We start from the raw sequence: 21,271 nt of genomic DNA on the forward strand, positions 1-21,271 counted from the left end.
TTAAACAAAACTTTCTAAAGGTGAATCTCCTTTCCTGGTTTCCTGAGGTTAGGCAAGAATAAACCATTCCAGCAGTAAAAATGACGCAGTTATACTGTAAAAGTATTTACAGTATAATTTGTGTCTTCTTTCCCAGGGCGGGTTTAGGCACTACTTCAAAAGCAATTCAATATTTCTTCGTCCTGGTAAAACAGATGAAACAAAGTACTTTAAATAGTCATGTTGACTTTTTGTTGATTGTTTGTGTCTGTCACATTTTGTTTGTTCTTGTTCCAGATTTTGAACACCAAAAACCAATATCCATGCCGGACTTCCTCCTTTGAAGGAGGTATAATTCTCTGTATTATTACAGCTCTGCTGTTGGAGCCAGGCTTCCTTTCAATCAGCCTCTCTATGTTCTGCAAACACTTAACTGCAGACTATTTTGCATAATTTGAGTCTTTTCTGAGATACAAATTAAAAAATGATTCAAAAAGCCCCAAACTATGTTTAATGCTTGATCCAGCACTTGGATTGGTGTAGCCTGGTGGTGGCTGGTATGTAAGAAAACTGGGAAAACTGATGGTGACCGAGACCTTCGGCTCAGATTAGATTAACAGTTCCTACTCCTGTTATACGATCCTATTTTATTTAATAGAAAACTCCAAAGTTTACACTCTTTTTCTTTTCAAGGCCATCCAACACCCTTCGAAGGACCAACATTAGCTGCCAGACCATATGTTTGACATCAGGGACATAAAAGCTACACTGCTCAGATATGAATAAGTTACAGTAGATTACAAATCAGCTGATTCTGAAAGGGTCAGGTGGAGAAATCACTGATTTCTGTTCGAAGAGCAGGAAATGTTCTAAAAATCTTTATTGTTTCTGAGAATATTCACAAACATCTGGTTTGATTTTCAAACAGCTCGAGTTTCCTTCACTGACCAATTTGTGAATGCTGTGAACAACAGAAGAAGAAACAGAAACCACAGAAGAAGAACTTTGAATAACCTGACAGACGTTTATAAAAATGAAAACAACATTTCAATGCTACAGGGAGAAAATAATTTACAATAGAGCTGGTTTAAACACCGCCCCTCTCTGCTGCAGAGGCTCCGCCCACAAACAGCACCATAAACTGTGACCTTTAAAACGACCTCAGACAGAGAGAGGGCGAGAGACATTCAGAGAGAGAGAGAGAGAGAGCGGGGGGGAGAGAGAGAGAGCTACCTACATATAACTCAAATAAATTCAAATTTTAATCCCATTTGGAGAAATTCTGTTGACTCTGTCCAACATTGTCTCCATGACAACAGCAGAAAGAAACAACAAAGGAAGAAGAGTTCTGATTGGTCAAAAAAAATGTACAAATATCCTACAAGTCTTTTGTTTTGTTTGTTTCCAGAGTCCCGCCTCCTCCTGGTTCTGGCAACCAAGCAACAGTAACCAATCACAGTCTTCAGGAGAAAGTCGACTCCTCCTATTGGTCGGTTCTGAACTTCTTTGGTCCAGCAGATTTACTAGGGACAAAACAAAGAGGTTCAGTGAGATTTAAAGAATGATTCTACTCGTTTCAGCTTTGCATGACTCACAGCTCAGAATAATCCTTCTTTATCTTAAAAAACAAAAAAAAACCTTAATTTAAAAAAAGCTTAATTTAATTATTGTAATTTCTTCCCTTCTAGTCACTACAGTATAATTTCCTGCTGGGAAACTTCAACATATCCAGGATCTTTCTGTTATCCGCTCCGTCAGGTCAGGCGGCCTGCAGTCATGGTGACTACAGCCCTGTGGAGGGGCAGCATGTACTGCAGTCGAAGCGTTGAGGCTGATATTTAAAGTCTAAAATCACGATGAAAATAACTGAAGGGAGTTGGCTTCGCTCTTTTTTTTGCATAAAAATGACAGACAACTAAAATATTTTAGAACAGGAAACCGTCTGAGAAACACAAACGGAGTATACTTGTGTAAAGTCAGTAAAATGGACTGGTACACTTTCACATGATCAAATGAATGTTGGGTTGTTCCCTTTTGTTTTTGAAATATAGAACAATAAAGTTGTGTCAAAGATGTCCTTACAGGTCTGCAGCGGGTCCTGATCCTGGTCTCTTCACCGCTGCTTTGGGGTCTTTACTGGTTTCTACAGAAGACAGAAAAACAAACATGAGCTCCATTTTTCTCTGAAAAACATCAGCACACCTGATCCTGGTCCTGGTGGTTCTCACCTTGCAGCCACCGGACCTGCGTGGCGGGACCGTAGCCCTTCTGGTTGCGAGCTGCAATGCGGAAGATGATGGCGGGTTTGGTTGTGTAATCGATGTGTGCGTTGGCGAGGCTGGAGGACTGGACCAGGCAGGACGGGTTGGGGCCACAGTAGACCCTCATGAAGGCCAGCTGGGTGGCACCAGAACCTGAACTGGAGGAGGAGGAGGAGGAAGCCTGGCTGGAGTGGATGGCCAGATAGACGGAGTACTCCGTGATCTTCCCCGACGTGACGGCGGGAGGCTCCCAAGTCAGCTGGGCCCCGTCCAGGTTCTGCAGGAGCAGAGGTCACATGAAAACATGAGGTTCGGCGCCCCCTACTGGTAACACTGCAGGATAATTGGCGGCCATAAAGCCTGCATCTCACCTTGCTGATCTTGATGGCACAGGGTGCTCCGGGGAAACCAGGCAGGCACGTTTTAAATGCCGACACCTCTGAGAACGCGCCACGGCCGCAGATGTTGATGCCTGCCACACGGAACTTGTAGGCTGTCCCCGGTTGTAGCTCCACCTTTCTCATTCGACTGTAGTCTGGGACCACGCCCGAGTCGTCCTGCAGGATTGGCGTCATCAAAGACATGATCAACAGGAACATCCCTGTAAACTGAATAAAACTTTATTTAAAGGCGGCGTTCTTACGTCAGGTGTGTTGTCGTCGTAGGGGACGTAGTAATGCGAGACCACCATGTTGGTGACTTTAACGATGCCGACGTCGAACCACCGATCCTCCTTCACCGACGTCTTCACCTGCAGGGGGCACACAGTTAGCCTTTTGTTAGCATGACGTTACGGTTTTGTTAGCATGTCATTAGCCTGTTTTTCAGTCGCTCACCGGCGCAGTCGGTGCGATGCCGTTGGGGGCCTCTGGCAGTGCGGCAGGTGCTTCATTCTTCACCTGCCCTGATGTCAGAGTGGGGGCGGGACCAAACGTGCTGGCCAATCGCGCAACAGCGCTCGTTACCGCCGATGATGCCAGCTCGTGTCCGTTACTCGTGTCGGCTGCCGGGTCGTTGAGGCTGTCTGCGGGAGCAAGGCCCTCTGGGAAACACAAGACATAAAATCTTATAAGGCTCATAAACTAAGCAGCAGCAAAGTCATCAGCTGATCAGGTCTGATCAGTTATTGATCAGCTATCAGTCCTGTGAGCAGATTAAAAGTGATCAAGTTTAAAAAGAGCCAAACTCAGTTCTCTTAGAAATGAAGAAAATATTTTTGGTGTGCCTGTCCTTCGATTGTCTCCTAACTAACGCTCTATGACGCTGAATGAGAATCTATCCATGGACAGGTGAGTTTGAAAGCTTCACAGGTGACTTATTTGTTCCTCACACAGAGTTGGGATCCATTTACTTTACTGCAAGTGAAAACTGATCTGTTTATTTCCTCGTCAGTTTTATTTTTTTCTGTTTTCATGCCTAAATTCATAGACGTAAGGGCCGTAGAGATTCGTTTGTAGCTAAAACAAACAGCCTAGCAACAATGACAACATTTAAATATACAATAATGACACTAAGTTTAGACTTCTGACAGCAGGTGTACCTGTAGGGATGCTGCTGTGCTGTGGCTCCGGTTCTGGCTCAGGCTCAGGTTCTGGTTGGTGGATGCTCTGCAGTTGCTGCTGCTGTTGGACGAGCGCTGCCAGCTCCTGCTGAGTCAGAACGATGGGAATAGACTGCTCCGAGCCCTCAGCGTCACCTGCACAAGACAGAATAACATCTGTCATGAAGGCAACTATGTCACACTTGATCCACACATTTTGCTTTTAAACCTTTACTTTTGTTGCACACTCAGATGTGATGAGTGAGTGGTGGACCTGACTGTGAACCCGCACACCCATCAGCTAATGACTTGTGGTCGGCAGGTCATTAGCTGATGAGATTATCCTGGATAATCCCCCCTCTGTGATTCTTACAAAAACTGTAGCATACAAAATGAACTTCATGTTTTAATCAGTATGACCTGAAACTAGCAAGGGGAGTGAGCCGTTGAACTCTTAATGTTTCCCGAGGAGGCGCTTGATCAAATAAAGGGGAGAATTGGGAAACACTGCAGTTGGCTTATCAAATCCCTGACCCCAAAGAGCAAACAGCTGGAACTGGAAACATACAAGGACACAGATATAGCTCCAGCTGTTTGAAATCTTTGGCTGGTTTTTAGTGCTCTTATGGGATGAGCAGAGTAATCAGAACCAAGACATTAATGAAGCTGTGACGTTGTGAAACTGCAGTGGTAGTGAAAGTATCACTTTTGGTGAAAAAACTACAAGTTTGAAATAAGTGAAGTAACAGCTTTTCATATTCATGGAGTTTTTACGTCCACTTACGGCCAGACGAGTCTTTAAAATAATGACATCTTCTCACCGATATGTCCCGCTGCCTGCAGTACTGCCTGTATCGTCGCCTGCTGGGCCGCTTCCTCCGTTGCCGTGGTAACAGCCAGCTGATCCGGCATCAGCGCCCCTGTCACCATCAGGGTTGTCGTCGTCCCAGAGACGTCCTCGCCTCCGTCCCCTTCAGACGACATCAACTCCTGAGGAAGACCACCGTCTGAGGACGCCATCTGAGGGTGGGGACAAGCCAATCAGCTGCCTGTAGGTGAGTGTTTGTGCAAGTGTGTGTGTGTGGACGTCTTACCTGTGCTGCCGTATCACCGCCCTCAACATGAACGTGTAACACTGCCGCTGCTGATGACATCACATCCTCTGCTTGGCTGTCTGTCTGCATAGGCTCATCCCCCTCATCTGCTGCTGTGTCCATAGCAACAGCCTCTGAGGACTCCTCCCGTGGCTGTCCGACCAACGACGAGATCTCCTGCAGAGGCACAGACATGTTGGTGTAATGTGTCATAATAGTGATGCCACGGGTGTGTGTCCTCGTGTCTGCCTCTTACAGGTATGGATGGTCCTGGTGTGGGCGTGGCCTGTGTAACAGTAGTAATAGCTCTGCTCTGATTGGCTGCTGTGGAGGGGGGCTCAGATGTGGAAGGTTCTGTGGATTCCCCCTGTTGGCTGTCTCCACCCTGCTGAGCTGAAGACCACAGGACAGGAAATGAGGTCAGTTCCTGCTGAGAATTTCAGCTCTCGTTTTTCTTTGTCTTCAAAAAGTCAGGTGTGAGCAGGTTACCTGTAGCAGTAGTGGCGGTGTTGGTGGTTCCAGTCTCGTGGGTCTCACATGGTGGATTCGAACACACCTGAAACCAGAAACGTGCACCGTTACTCTTGTTTGTAAGTCTTTAACCTGCCACAACTCACCTTCTGATCAGCTGACTCACCTGTTGGAGCCCTCCAGCTCCAGCAGTGGTGGCAGTGTTGGTGGTCCCGGTCTCGTGGGTCTCACATGGTGGTTTCGAACACACCTGCAGACACAAACAGCTGGTGTTTAACTACAGACATCACCACACCTTCAACCAATGACTGTCCACCAGTAACCTGCATGTGTCAGGAGTCAAGCGCTCTCTAACCTGTTGGAGCCCACCAACTCCAGCAGTGGTGGCGGTGTTGGTGGTCTCACACGGTGGATTTGAGCAGGTGTTCAGAATGACAGCAGGTGGAGCTGACTGCTGAGCTGCAGGCTGGTTTGAACTCATCTGAGGAGGAGAAGCGGGAACATGATGGTCATACAGAATCAGCAAAAACCCTGCAAGCCCTTACAGGACTGAGTTTTTCCTGCACTGTTAGCTAAACCGTTTTACAGACTTGACTATGCGCTCCTATAACAACCACATGCACAGTGAGCTGGTCCTCAATTGTAACGGAATGACTGAGGAGAGTCGACTCAAGTTGAGTTGGTACTACGGAGAGAAAAAAAGAGGCATTAGACTCCATGAACGCACCTGCAGCTCCTGTCTCATGCTCGCTGAGGCCACCGTGGCAGTGTTAGTTGTTCCTGTCTCGTGCATCTCACAGGGCGGGTTTGAGCACACCTGGTTGCTACCGCTGATGTTGGCGCTGGCGACGGTAGCGGTGTTGGTCGTTCCCGTCTCGTGCATCTCACAGGGAGGGTTTGAGCACACCTGGTTGCTACCGCTGATGTTGGCGCTGGCGACGGTAGCGGTGTTGGTCGTCCCTGTCTCGTGCGTCTCACAGGGCGGGTTGGAGCAGACCATTGTCACTGCAGCATCATTAATAACAGCATAAACAACTTTGAAACAACGATCATGTAGTTCAACGTGCATTACAGTTTATTTCGTGCAGCAGCTAAATAGAATACTTGTGGTACTGGTTTCTGTACCTGCAGCAACTGCACTTTCCCCAGTCTCGCCCTGTGCAGTAGTTGTTGTACTCGTAATCGTAGTACTTCCAGGTTCCTCTGAAGTAGGAGAAGCCATGATAGAGACTGGCAGATCCTGGACGACCGGCTGAGCCTCTGCACCGCTTGGTGTTGTGATGAGAGTCACCTACAGAGAGAAGTTACAGTATTACTACAGAATAATGGAGAAAGAAAACTGTAAATACTAAAAACAAGTTCTGCTAGATAGTTTTTTTCATGTCCTGTCCAGTGTAACTGCAGTACTACAGTAAAGTATTCCAGTATTTCTCCAGTATTTGATGAATTACCTGCTTAGGTCCAGTGGCAGCTGTGGCTGTCGTGACCTGGCCAGCCAGTGTGGCAACAGTTGCCAGGGTGGTGATTGGCGTTGCCAAGGAGGCGTTAACCTGAGCACTGGCGGTTCCTGCCACGGTAGTGGAGATGTTTCCTGTAACCGTCCCCAGATTGGAGACACCTGCAGAGGTAAAATCACAGGTGCTGTGTTTGGACTGGTCACATGTCCACTGACACTGAACAGACTTCGCGGGGGTGCAGTGCAGCAGCCGCTGGAACATTTTGGACAGCACTATCATCGCTGCTGCAAAATCGTGAGCCAGCTGGTCGTCATCATCTCTGACCTCAAATTTGATTCAGATTTTTAACCCTGCTACTTTTGGATAATGTAGGATGGATGCTGTTGCTGTAGTTTGCATGCAAATGTTTCACTGGTGAGACATTTTATACATGTAACATATTTTTAGTGTAGAAGAGAAGTTTTAATCATGCAGCCCTGGTGCCAGAACCGACCCACTAAAGGGTCTACTGTAGCCCACTGGACAGCTTTAAGTGTGAAAAGTCAAGCTCTTTAGAGGCCTATGTCCCATAATCTTCTTCATACCAAAAACAGAACGTCTCATGCAGTGAAAGGAGGCGTTTGTCTGGATATTAAAGCACAGACACATATAGTAGCAGAGGCAACAAAGACACGTCAATAATGCCAGACAAAAACACAAAGTGTGAAAATTCAAAATGTTTCAGGCTGATAAGGAGGACTACGTCATACAGCTGTTTCAACATCACACCCTGTGTATACTGCTTGTGAGTGTTATTAGAAAAAAGGTGCCATTAGAGTCTGGAGGAACTCAATGTTGCTCTAATGGGAGTTGATATGAGTGTGATTGGTAGACATGTCACTGCAGCACTGACAAAACAAACGTGACAAATCACACATTGTCAGGCATTAGTTTGTAGCCTCGTAGCGACAGCATCCCCATGCTGTGAGGGTCAGTGCAGGTGGGTTACCTGTGGTTCCCTTGACAACCAGCGTGGTTACTGTGCCGGGCTTGGTGCCAACACCTCCTGGCGAGACCAGTCTGACTCCGCTCATCGGGACGGTCCTGAGGATTGTGCCCGGCGTACCTGGAGCTCCTTTCAACACCAGCTACACACACACACACACACACACACACACACACACACACACACACACACACACACACACACACACACACACACACACACACTAGTTACTGTGGGAGAAGTCTCCAGTTCTCCTATAGTCCAGAACACAGCATCATCTTCCTGTATTTACTCTTGTTGTCCCGCCCCAGACACACCTGACCAATGAGCAGACTGAATATTCTCATGTGGTTTGTAGTGATGTAAACAAAACAAACCAGCAACAAGTTTACAAACTCAGACCAAAGTAAACAAACTACAGGTGTGAAAACAGTCTTAGAACAAAAAAATAAATAAATCAATAGACACAGCTTTGTTAATCAGGGTTTCCATCAAAAACAAACAAACACAAAAACTCACTGCCTGTACAGTATTTGAACTGGGGCTATTACAGTTTTAAAAAAATAATAAAGTTTAAACCTGAGAGTGGAGAAAAGAAAAAGTAGTTAACTGAAAAAACAAAAAGTACTAGATTTTTGGAAAAAACAAAACTTTATGACCTAGAACTAGAAAACTAAAAGGAAAAGAAAATATATTTAGTCTTAATATTTAACAGTTTTGTTAAAACCTGTCAGCACAACCAGCCTGATGAGGCTTGAGCTACAAATGCACTGAATTTAATAGTTTTAGCCATTTTAAATATCAATATCACAAATTAAAATTTAATGTGTAATCAATTAAAAAACATTAAATGAGAAAAAACAAAACTATAATAACTGTGATGACAGGCGGATCATGGTGACTGTGAGCCAATAACATGAACAACTGAAGAGAAAAGCTTTGCGGCCTCCTTGCTGCACTTTGTACACGCCACTTTAACCTGATGATAAAAGAGCATAAAGATGACAGCGATGTGGCAACAGAGGGTTCATGTAAAGGAGCCTCAAGTGTCTCATTGGGTATAATTTTTTTAATTGAATACTTGTGGGTTGGTGTCTAATGTAACTGATGTGGTGTCAAATGTGGCGGATGTGGCATCTAATGTGGCTGATACATGGAGTACATCAGATTACCGTCTATTAAACAAACACACGACCAACACAGACTTCCGAGGATTGTTTTCTGACAGTTTCTCGCAGATTTCTAAGCTTAAAGTTTTTTTCCTGATATTCTATAACCAACAAGTCTCATCAGTCTGATTCGTTCAGCCTGCTGTATTAGTGTTAGAAATAAAGTTGAATTTTACTGTCTGCATGTTCACGCATTACAGTGTGTGTGTGTGTGTGTGTGTGTGTGTGTGTGTGTGTGTGTGTGCATTACCTGTGTGACCCCCTGCTGGCCACCTGCAGACACTTTTGGCACGGTGGTGAGGATTTTTCCAGCGGTCCCTGGAGTCACCATCTTGGTAGTCAGGATGGTGATCGGACTGTTTCCACCTGGAAGGGAGGAGCTTCACTCAGTCATCCACCACATTAAACATTAAACTGGACTCACAGTGGTCCGACTTTCTTTCAGGAATGTTCCTGGGGGAGTGAAATGACCCCAATGTGGCAGTCGTAATAAGAGCCGGTCGAGTTCTCTTAATGCAGCAAAAGGTTTCTCTGCTTTTTTATCTCCTTTACCAATGAAACAACTGTTCTAACCAGGCAGAACCTACAACACTGAAACACTGAAGTGAGGCTATTGGATGTGTTACTGGCTCTTTAAATCATGTAAGGCTTTGAAGTGTGTGTGCTGGTGTTGTACCTGCGCCTCCCTGCAAAGCTGACACTGGGATGGTCTTAATGATGGTGGTTCCGGGTTTGGAGGCTGCCGGAGCGACGCCCAGGATGGTGGGTTTCCCTGCTGAGGATCCAGCCTGTGCCGTGCTGAGGATGGTGGTCTGCTTACCATCGGCAGACGATACCAACTTCAGGATGGTTCCTGCAGGGAGACCGCCCTTAGCCTGACAGGAAGCCGGAGGAGGAAGAATCGGGGTTACTGAGTTTTTTAAATTTTTTAAATTCTAGTCAGAGAAGAAACTTACATTTAACGTTGTATAACACCATGCAGATAAATTAATGACGTAAAAAAAAAAAAAAAAAAAAAAAAGAGTTCCCAAACTTTAAGCAGTTTTTAAATGGATTTGACTGGTGATTCTAAACATTGTTTATTAATCGTCCCAGTGAGAACTGAAACTGAAGTCAGGGGTGTCTCAGTATTCGTTTACAGAGGGGGTTCAAACTCATCAGGACTCTGGGACCAGTACCTGGAGGATCTGAGTTACTGCGTTGCTCCCAGCCTGGACCGTAACGGCACCACTCTGAACTGGTTTGGTCTGGACCAATGATACCACTTTGCCCAGGCTGCTGAGGTTACTGAGCTGATACAGAGAGAGGGATGATGTCATAAACAGCACTCTGACCCACATGCTGATATCAGATAAATTATCATCTAAACCAGCGCTGCAGCTGACATCACTCACCAGTGTCCCGCCTCCTCCCATGCTCAGTGGACTGTTAACCAGAGTGATGGTCTTTGTGACTCCACCCACCACCGTCGTGACCACCTGAGCCTGCTGAGAGACGGTCACCGTGCCCGACTTATGGACCGTGATGATTGGCCTGCTGGGGGTCCCAGGGTTGGAGACAGAGGCCCCACCCACCTGGGCTGCAGCCGTCTTCAACATTCCCGTGGCCACGTTACTCACCTGAGAAAAAGAGCAAGATGTTACACGTCACCTGCCGCGTGTTCTGATGTAATCCTGCGTCTTGGAGGCGTCAAGTCGAGTTTTATCTTTACCACTTTGACAGGCAGACTGCTCGTTCCTGGACTGACAGCGACAGTCTTCACTAGGGTTGCTCCTGCGGGGACATTCAGCACCGTTGCTGTAGATGGAGGGATCTTCTGAGTCGCTGCAGCTGCCGCCGCCAATGCTGCCATGCCACTCATCTGAGGATTGCTGCCGATTGGCTGAGGGGAGACAGGATTAAGCCATGATAACAGGAACATTTGAAAAATATGAATGATAATCCATATCAAAGTTTATGACAGTATACAAAGTGTTTGTTACAGGAACAAATCCCGTTTTACCAGATTATCCACGCTTACATGGACGACATGAAACAGTGCAGAGCGAAGTGTGACACCTGTACTGAGGAGGGTGGGAGGTGAGGTGAAAGCTCATAAGAAAGTTCTGTTTACCGTTTGACCGGGCTGAGCAGGTACCACCATACGAACACCTGCAGGAAGTGTCGTCACACCAACTGGCGACTTGGGCATGGCCTGTCTCACTGTGACGATGGAGGCTCCACCTGTTGTACCTGGAGCTGATGGCACTTTCAAGATTGCTGCAGAAACAAAAAGATAGGTGAGGGACATTCATGTGTACCTGCTCGACCACCACTACATCTACCTGTGCAAGTGTGGAGACCCACCTGGTGCTTTAGCAGCTGCAGCCAACGGGGTTCCAGCTACAGATGCAGTGGGAGTAGGGACGAGTGTGATGCCGGACAGGGGGACAGTTTGGTTGGCTGGTACTGCTGTGACGGGGGCAGAGCTTTTGGGGGAGCTGGCTCCAGGTGTGGCAATAGTGGGGGAAGGGGTTGTGGCAGGTGAGGAGGCCGCAGGTGTGGCAGGAATGTCGTACTTCTGCAGCTGTAGCAAGTAGGTGTCTGCGGTCTGTGACGGCCCCCAGCTCACCTCCAGAGACGTAGTGTTTGCCCGCACCAGCTGCACCCGAGAGGGGGCACAGGGACGCTCTGAGAACAGGTCAGACAAATTATACCAGGTCAGACTGTCAGCTCAGGTAAAACAGCACTAGTACACCTCTGCTAGTGCACTCACCGGTCTCCAGGTACCAGAGGTCTTTGCAGCACACCTGGTTGTTCCAGGCCTTCCTGTATCCATCTCTGCCGCTCCAGATATAAAGTCTGGAGTTGATGGCGACGCTACAGTGACCTGCGCGAGCTCTGGGGATGTTCTCCTCTGAAGTGTCCATCAGCACCGTTTCCCAGCACATTGTGTCTGGAGGCAGACAAGTGAACTCACAGTTTTGTCGTTTGTGTGATGAATTCCTCTTTAGTTTCAGTTATTTATGCACATGTAGAACATCTGTTATGTCAGCAATATAATTTACATGACCCGGCATGAACATGAGCACTCAGCACCACACATGTGAAGAGCCACTGTGAGTGTTGCTGTGTATCTGAGTGTGTATTTGTACCTAGGTTGAGGCAGGCCAGTGTGTTGGTGCACTTCCACTCCTTCTCATGAGTCGCCACTTTAACATCATCCATCACCAGAGGAACCCAACCTCCAAAAACATACATCCTGAAAGAAAACAGTCGGGATTTCAGCGTGCAGTAGTAGAATACAGCTCAGACGTCTGGGATCACTTAAGAGTCCTTGTTTAGATATCTGACCCCCATCCACTTTCAGCCACTTATGCAGGTCCAGATTGTAAGGGCAGCAGTTTAAGCAGAAACACAGTGTCTCCAAGCCATCTGACATAATCTCTCCTGTGTGCCTTCAGTTCTCCCACAAGTTCGAAGTTCATCAAGTAGACTGATTTCACTTTTCTTCAGTTATAGCAGTGCTCAAGATGATAGATTACTCCGTCACCAAAGTAACCAAAATACATCTAAAACGCACACATTAACCTGCCGAAGTTACTCTCCGTCACACAGCCTAACTCTGGCATCTATCTGCTCCTCGTCTAAAGTTCAGTCACAACAGCAGCTGAATAACCAGCGTACTCCAAACATCCTTCTCCACAGAAAGGTTTTCCAGTTCCTCTTATTGAAACCTGAAGTGCTCAAAGATCATATATTCAATATCTCTAGAAACTTCTGGGTATTCCCCGGTGTTCCCACCCAGTTCCAGGTTTCCCCAGATAACCTCCAGATAGAAGCACCAGGACCACCTCAGCTGGCTTCTTTCAAATTTGGGCTGTTAACAAAAATCAGCCAACAACTGTGTGACTGCCAACAAAAAGAGCCATTCAGGGACAGAAAAGTTATTATAATAAAGGCTCTTAGGCCTTTACGACAGGCGTGTGGTGAGTGACCTCTGCTTTTGCAATTAATACAATAGTAAAAGTCACACTGTCGATATGCAAGTTCAGTACAGTGGCAACCTGATGGCTAGATAGCAGAGCTGTCCCTTCAACCGCTGCTGTTTAAAGTCCTCAAGAGAGAAAAAAAAAGCTCTGGGATGCTGACACTTTATTTGAAATACAATCAAATCAAATCAAAAATAAACAAGGAGATCTCAAAGTGAATCCAGTCTTTTGAATGGATGCGTGCGTGCGTGTGTGTGGGGGGCTGCGCGTACTTGTTGTTGATGGTGGTGGCGGAGTGCAGACTGCGAGGTAGGGGGGCCGTCCCACCGAGGCCTGGTTTGCTCCACACCAGAGAGTCTGTGTTATGAAGAAGACAGGAACCAATGAGAAGTCAGTACAGCTTTTTTTGGACTCGAGTGTCCCATTTTTTGATTGTTTTTTTTTTTTTTGCTCTGTTTACTTCAGACCAGATGTTTTGTAAATTTAACAGCTGTTGAACCAGGACCCTCATCTCCACAGAACTACACAAACACTCAGCAATGACACCACCTCACCTATGTCGAGGACCCACAGGTCCCCCAGCCGGCAGCCACTCATGCCTCCGTAGATGATTAACCTGCTGGCCCCGTGGTTTGTCGTCACCACCGCCGTGTGACTCTCTCTGGGTGGTGGTGGTGGGCCGGACGTTGCTGGAATCTCCCAGCCGACCACGCTGGAGCCCGGCCGCAGCTCCAGACAGTACAGGTCATTCAGGTATCTGAGGGCAGAGGTCAAAGAACAGGCTCAAGGTCTGTATCTGGACCAATAGTTTTTTTGCTCTGGCTCCCGACGTTTCCTACCTGGGGATGTTGTTTTTGGGATCTTCGCTATCGTTGGCAAGTCCACCAAAAAGGTAGCACCGGCTTCCAATCAGAGAGAAGCTGTGTCCAAGACGGGGGCAGGGGGGTGGGCCATTCTTTGGCGCTTTGGCCTTCAGACGTTTCCACTCCCAGCGACTCGCCTGAAGGTATAAGGTGTTACATAGTGAAACTTTCATGAGCTTTATAAAGCTTCATAAAGACTTACAGGCTCTGCAGACACTTTGCATTACTGTTTTTTACTACATTTACAGTTGGGATGAATGAATAAAAAGAAAGGAAGGAAGGAAGGAAGGAAGGAAGGAAGGAAGGAAGGAAGGAAGGAAGGAAGGAAGGAAGGAAGGAAGGAAGGAAGGAAGGAAGAAAGGAAGGAAGAAAGGAAGGAAGAAAGGAAGGAAGAAAGGAAGAAAGAAAGACAGAAAGAAGCGTAGCCATGCTAATCAGCTCTGTACCTACAGGCTAACACACTGCTGTCTACACCATCAATCGTCATCTGTGATAGTTAGCGTCTGACCATCCAGAGACCCCGCTCCCTGCAGTAGCATCACTGACCTGCAGCTCATATAGGTCGTTGCTGTATTTGCCGTACTCCACCATCCCTCCGAACACCAGCAGCCTCGTCCCATCACACACGAAGCCATAGGCGGCACAGCCGGGGGGGATGTCACCACGGACTGCAGGGATGAACCACTGATTGGTGGCTGAAAGTCAGATTGGTCAGATGTTATTCAGGATGTTCCTGATTTTCAGTGTTTCATGATAGCAATGTAACTTCTCGACCCAGTTGGGACCATTAAAAGAGTCACTGTGAAATCTGGGAGACTGAACTGAACCTCTTAACACATGCTCTGACACCACACACACTACGAGTAGGGATGCAGGAATCTAATATTTGGTTGGAACATCGGATCAACCCCCCACTCAGAAAACGGGACCTGCTTAATTTCTCCATATTTCATTTGTTGCAGGACAGCAGTTAGTGGGTGTGGAGGAAGCTGACAGCAAAGTGTCAGCAGTTTGGAGGTTTTTCATGCTTGCTACACAACACCTTTTCTTTTTATGTTTGCAAAATGTCTTTTGGTTAACAGCAAACTGTGGTTAAAGTGCGCTGACAAAACTGAAAAGCTCGAATGGGAAGATGATCCAGCCGCTCGAGTCTTATGTTCAGTCAGAGAGATTTGATACGTGGAACATACAGTTACACACTCTACATGGTAGACCCTAACAAGGTCATTGGTTTGGTCTAACACTTGCTGGAAAGTTTTATTAAATTATGTTATTCACAGAGTTTAATGATCACTGTGACAAATTTTCATGACAAATATACAAATATTTCAAGAGATTTAAACAGGGACAATGAGAGAAATCCCCATTACAAACTTTAGAAATGATATTATTAGAACTTGTGTTTTCCTGAAAAAAGCTCATTTAGATTTGGAACATTTGCAGCCTGCAAGTTCACATCAATGAGATGTGAACTTGGCATGAAAACACAGACTACATACAAAAACGTTTAAATCTACATCAACTGAAAGAAACACATTCAACAAGTATGAACAGCAGCCCCAGAGAATGTTATTAAGGAAATAAAACAGTACAAATACGCTTGACACCAATTGGCTCAAAATACATTTGTGCTTTGAACCTAAAGCTTTAGGAAATCATCAACAACACAATCTTCAAACACAGCAATTAAGTTTTCTTAGATAACGTCTTGATGCATTCTCAATCATCCAGGAAAGTAAATCTCCAAAAAGTTGATTCTGTTCATCTGGATGTAGCGTTTTGTGGGAGAAACGTTTCATCACTCAACCAAGTGACTTCTTCTGTGTCAGCTGACTGCAGGTTTCCCCAATCATTATAAACAGTACATTGGCATAATGACTGAAACCAGCCCACTGAGGGAACAATGGGCTGGGAGGTCAGTTCCTTAATCTTAATCATGCAAATTCTCATGACCATTGATCAATAGCCATGAGTACCATACAAAACGCTAAGTCCCGATGAACAGAATCAACTTTTTGGAGATTTTCTTAGATAACTGTTTTTTTTAAATAGTAACTTTGCTTTCTGCTTATTTTATTAAAAATGCCCGATGTAAACGGAATAACTTAGTCAAGTCGTAAATATGTAAAATTTTGTGATATATGCAGATTTTTATCCGCAGTCGATTGCAGGTCAGAACCACGATAGAGAACGATAAAATAAAGACAACCATATTAAACAAATAACGACCCCACAAACCACTTGGACGCAAATACAAAAACACTAAAAACGAATTTTGAAACGTAAGTGTCTTTAAACTGGCTTGTTTTTAAAGTGTTTTTCTTTATTTTCTGCAGCAACGTGGGGGTGTGTCCATGTGACGTCAGCAATGTTTTCAGTAAAAACGCGCCATTTCTCTCTGTGCTTCTGCCAGAGCCGCCCGGTTAGCCGCTAGCTGTCTGCTAACCTTGTTAGCATGCGGAGCGGGGCTAGTAGGTTTTATTTGGTAGTCTGAGGTTAGCCTAGCGTAGCCTAGCCTAGCAGGCTAAGGGTTATTATTTATTTAGCATTTCAGCCTCATTAGTCACAAGCAGAACACATCTCCGCTCTCTTAGCTCTTTAGCACAGTTAGCTTCGAGATAGCATATAAATTAATTTAGCATGCAGCCACACAGACCATATTCATAATTATTTGGACACATGGAGCATATGAATCGTACCTGTGTTGTAGACATGCAACTCATCCACGATCCCCTCATTCCCCCCGCCGAACACCACCATCAGCTCCTTAATGGCTACGGCCCTGTGTCCGTGCCGGGGCCGTGGGACTGGACCAGTCGATCCTACGACGCGCTTCCAGCGGGGCTGTAGCACCGCTGGCCTCCTCGGTTTGGCTTCCATTGGGCTGTTCTCTTGGTGCGCTCCTCTCGGTCCTCAATGACAGACAAAGATCAAAATTCAGTCGCGAGTTTAAAACGGTATGCGGCTGGCATTAGCCCGCTAACTAGCGCCAGAAGCTAACTAGCCGGCTAATGTCCCTGACGTTGTTGTATGGCTAACTAGCTTCTGCTACCAGGATTAAAGAGCCGCTCTGTGAGCTGCGGTCTAACCCGGATCCGTCCCCTTTTATTGGACCTACTATATAAAAAAGCCTTCCTTTCTAGATCCAGCCGCAGACTCGGGCTCAGACAGAGACCACTGGGGTGCTATCCAGCCCAGTAGGCGCTGCTTGGAGACGGGAGGAAGCCGCCAATAGCAGCTCAGGCTAACACAAATGAGCATACGGCTGCAGCGTGCAGCGCTGTGAGCCCCGGAGGCAGCAGGCTGCTATCAGACACGCAGAGCGGCCGGGGCGGGAGCCGCCATCTTGCTGCTAGCAGAAGCCGCTGAAAATGGCAGTGAAGCTAGGTGGCTAACAGCTAGCAGCTAACAGACAACTTCCTGTCCTCAGTAGTAACCTCTGTATACAAAACAGTGACTTATTAGCTCCGTGAGCAGCTTTCAGTCTACTGTATTAAACTTTATAACTTAATTTAATCTGTACATTTACAATAGTGGGAATAAATATTAATTAAAAAATAATTACTTCATTTCTAAAAGTCTGCTGAAAAATTCAAAATCACTTTACAATCTGAATACAGAATCAAAAACTTTGATCAGTTCAGCCATCATCTGCTCATATAGACCCCAAATGACAGAAAACCGCTGGCAGATTCAAATAACCTGGAACTAACTAATCTTATTACTGCATTTTTTAAATTTATTGTGTACTTATTACAAGAATGTATTTGATTACCTTCTTAGATAATAATTTTTTACACTGGAGTCCGGAGGCATATAAAAGATTAATATAAAAGATGAATTAAAAAAAGCTAACCTTCATGTGTGAGTTTTGAAAGAAATGTGTAAAACTTGCTTGAATGACTGTTTTAAGTCATTATTTGTGCCTGAATGACTTGCAGCATTTAAACTCAGCAGTTCCAGTCAGGATGCAGAAGATCCTGGAGCTCTGGCCTGCTCTGATTGGCTGCCTCCCTGTCGGGTGACTGATGATGCTCTGGACACTGGAAAACTGACAGTTGTGGACTTGACTGAGCTGGTTGTTGAATGTTTGTTTAAACAGCATTGCTGCTGACAGGTAGCATAAATATGTTTCACCTCCAAACTGGGATTTTCCCCCCTGACTGTGTCACCCGAAAAAACTGGAGGGATTCGTAAAAGGCCCAGAGCTAAAAGTGACGCCATCGCCGTGCTGCTTCATCCACCCAACAGAAAAACACAAATTTCAACCTTGCAGAGAGGAAAAGCTGCAAATTTGGGATTCTTACACTTTTCAGTGCACATTATATTTAATTAAAATTTATAATTACATTAACTAAACGTTTGGCCCGAATTTAGTCAAAACACCCTAACCTTCCATCTTAGACACCTACTGGAGTGGTTTTCAAATGCTGTTTTTATGGGTGAAAGAGTTAAATATGCCACACAACGTGAATGTTTTCAACAGGACGTGACCCAAATTCTCAAGGCCTGGTGCCGCGCCTGCCTCTGCCTGATGGCGCTGAGAGTTTGCCGTCATCTACCATTAACAACAACCAGTCAAAGCGGAGGGTCCCTCCAAGCAGACCCAATATAGCATCGACGTTTTTAGATACTCAAACAGAACAACACACCGGCGCTTCTGTGATAAACACACCAAAAAACTAACAGACTAACTGCAAAATAAACACAGAAAATTGTATTAAGGAACGGTTTACATGAAGTTGTTTTTAAAAATAACTTTGTGAACACTTGGATAGCTTCACCCTGACCTCGCCCATTATATAACACGCTATATTTAATCAGCCATTTTGCAGCGCTATTGACATTCTCTACAGTAAATGTCACAACAGAGCTCAACAGCTACTTTTTTATAAGGTCTCTGTTTCCAGAATTGAATTTCCTATTTCAGGAAATCCTTTTACAAAGAGTTTTAATCCTTGAACCGAGACAACCAGCTGAGAGGTGACCTTTGACCATAAAAAGATTTCATTAGTATTAAAAAAAAAAAAAAAAAAGGAAAATGGAAAAAAAGACAAAGGTTCAAAACTGTGTACATAATTACATAATTATATAAGGAATCACTCATCACATAATTAACTGCAAATCCAAGACTCCACAGCAAATGGCCGTAAACCCCTTAAATGCGATGCTTTCATTGTTGTAGGGCTTCTATGGTTAATATGTTGTACAATAACAGTTTGAATGGATTTTTGTAGTTTGTGTTGCATTATGTTTAAGTATCGCCTCCTTATTGATCTGGCACAGAGCTTTGCACCTGATGCAATCAGCACTCTTCTGGTTTCTAAAGTTTCACACTCTCAAAGCAACCTGATGATCATAGGTTTAAACATTTCCATGGCAACAGCGGCCTCCACCACAGATGTAGGATTATAGGTTGAAAAGTTCTACCCATTCCACCCAGGACATCTAGTCTATGTCCTGTAACTTTACGAATAAAATTCATTCTTGCTGACACAAGACTGTGGATTCTACAGCAGCACTATCATGGTTTTACAACACCATACGGAAGATCCTACATCTATCAGCTTAGACCATCACTGACCGGAAACTTCCAGTGTCCTAAAAATCAGGATAATCCGAGCAGCAGCACGTTTTGCTCAAGCTGAAATATTTTTCACTTGTACAGGCACATTCTCATCAGCTGCATCAAATTCACCCCATTGCCTAAGCTTTGCTAAGTATTTCATATGAAACCACCCCTGAACTGTTTGTACCACATCACTGTGTAATTAACTGTTAATTTTCTATTAGGAAAATTATGGCTCTTCATCTCACCCTATTGCTAGCACGGTCCTCCTTCACTACATTCATTAATCTTCTCTGTGGTCTTCCTCGTTTCCTCCTCTCTGGCAGTTCTATCTTCATCCTGCATCCTTTGTCCAATATATCCTCTATCCCTCGAATGCACATCTCAACCTTGCCTTCCCTTTCAATCTCGGTTATCCTTCTGTCACGAGTTCCCAATGACGCTTGTCTGCACTTACTCCATCCACCCTTCTTCTTCACCTCTCTTGTGCACTGTCTGTTACTTTGGATGGCTGAACCCAGGTATTTAAACTCATCTACCTTCAAATCAAGCTGCAGTTTCACTGTTACACCTTTCTCCCTCTCATTCACACACATGTATTATGTCCTGCATCTATTACATTTAACTTCATAGAGAATTTTTTACATTACTATAGTGTAAAATTTACAGCTGAGCTTCTTTACACAGATTTGTATTTTAGATATTTATTTTTTGGACACATATACTTTAACAACATCAGTATCGTTGTTTTCACCGTGTCCTGCTAATGCTCTGCTGTTTGTTTCAGAAACATGGAAGTGCTTGCTGTAACCAAGTGGACAATCCAAACACAGCCAGCTGAACTCCCATTGAAACCTTACACGGGCTGTTTCACGTCGGAACAATTAAAAGCTCCGGTACACCTGCTGTTCTCCGCTTCCGGTTAGCTCGGCAGGTAACCGACGCACCTGGCTGCACTTTTATTTGCTGCTCAGTAACATTCATGACAACATAAGTGGAATCCAGCGCCACAGCTATTTGCTAGCTAATGCTAAAACCCACCGCTAGGATAAAGCTGTTAGCATGCACTCACAAAGCTAACCGGCTAACTTGTATAATGTTTTATTTATTTCGTATCTTCTTTATCACAACTGTAAATTAAACCTGGAGAAAAATCAAAACGTTTAGGAGCTGTTCTATGAGACATTTTAGATCCCCTGGGTGAAACAAGTATTTGTCCACCTAACCAAAACAAAACCATTTTCTCTCTACGGGAAGCCGGCGGGCTATCTGCCCATTCTGATCCGGAAACTGAGCGTAAAAGCAGACGTTAGCAATTCTGCAGGGCTGCTAATGCTAGTCTACTTTATTAATGTGCTGTTAGCAGACCGTTCTCGTGCTAACCAAAGATTATCATCGTTGTATCAGATAGCGTCCAACATTAGCTGAAATGACCACAAAGAGCTGCAGGTAGCCGTACGGATAGCTTAGCCAGCACAGAAGCTTCATTAATGATTAGCATCTGCTAAGTTAATAGTGGTTAACTGATGGAGCTTTCACCAAACTTCCTGTTAAAAATGATTCTTTAGCCCGCGGGCTTGAGTAGCTCTGGAACGGTTAATGTAGCTCAATAACGAGCTTGCATTAAATAAGTAGCTGGTTATGCTAACGGCTGTTAGCACTGACGTCCCTTCCCTCAACAAACATGGCGGCAGTACCGTTAACCGCTCAAACAGGCTGAAAAGTCGCGAGTAGCATTCGACCCGGTCCTGCCCGGTCCGGTCTGGAGTACTTACTCACTTTGCGGATTCTGTCGTGTACAGTCAGACTGAACTCACAGCAATCTTTCAGTAGCTTCAAACGCTCATCTTCATCTTCGACATGCCGTTCAAAGAGACGCCATTTCCTCCCCAACTTCACGGCGCAATAGCGC

At 45.3% G+C, this 21,271-nt stretch overlaps 1 protein-coding gene across 1 annotated transcript; it reads right to left on the reverse strand.

Annotated features, from left to right (window-relative positions):
• Positions 1-841: 841 nt before the first annotated feature.
• On the reverse strand, positions 842-21,260 carry hcfc1b (host cell factor C1b). The gene is made up of 32 exons (XM_080898420.1): positions 21,135-21,260; positions 16,490-16,702; positions 14,337-14,485; positions 13,767-13,927; positions 13,482-13,684; positions 13,200-13,284; positions 12,091-12,197; positions 11,712-11,891; positions 11,303-11,626; positions 11,070-11,215; positions 10,668-10,838; positions 10,351-10,575; positions 10,135-10,248; positions 9,633-9,831; positions 9,207-9,322; positions 7,791-7,929; positions 6,797-6,963; positions 6,471-6,636; positions 6,073-6,350; positions 5,701-5,826; positions 5,512-5,595; positions 5,364-5,430; positions 5,131-5,267; positions 4,875-5,051; positions 4,602-4,800; positions 3,781-3,936; positions 3,077-3,282; positions 2,884-2,991; positions 2,612-2,797; positions 2,208-2,517; positions 2,062-2,122; positions 842-1,502 (listed from the first exon to the last, which is right to left on the reverse strand). Exons 2-32 carry the CDS (start codon positions 16,668-16,670, stop codon positions 1,463-1,465), a joined length of 4,968 nt encoding a protein of 1,655 aa, XP_080754546.1. The 5' UTR covers positions 16,671-16,702; positions 21,135-21,260; the 3' UTR covers positions 842-1,462.
• Between the last annotated feature and the right edge of the window lie 11 nt (positions 21,261-21,271).

Source organism: Rhamphochromis sp. 'chilingali' (assembly GCF_963969265.1).
Source record: "Rhamphochromis sp. 'chilingali' genome assembly, chromosome: 12".
NCBI lineage: Eukaryota > Metazoa > Chordata > Actinopteri > Cichliformes > Cichlidae > Rhamphochromis > Rhamphochromis sp. 'chilingali'.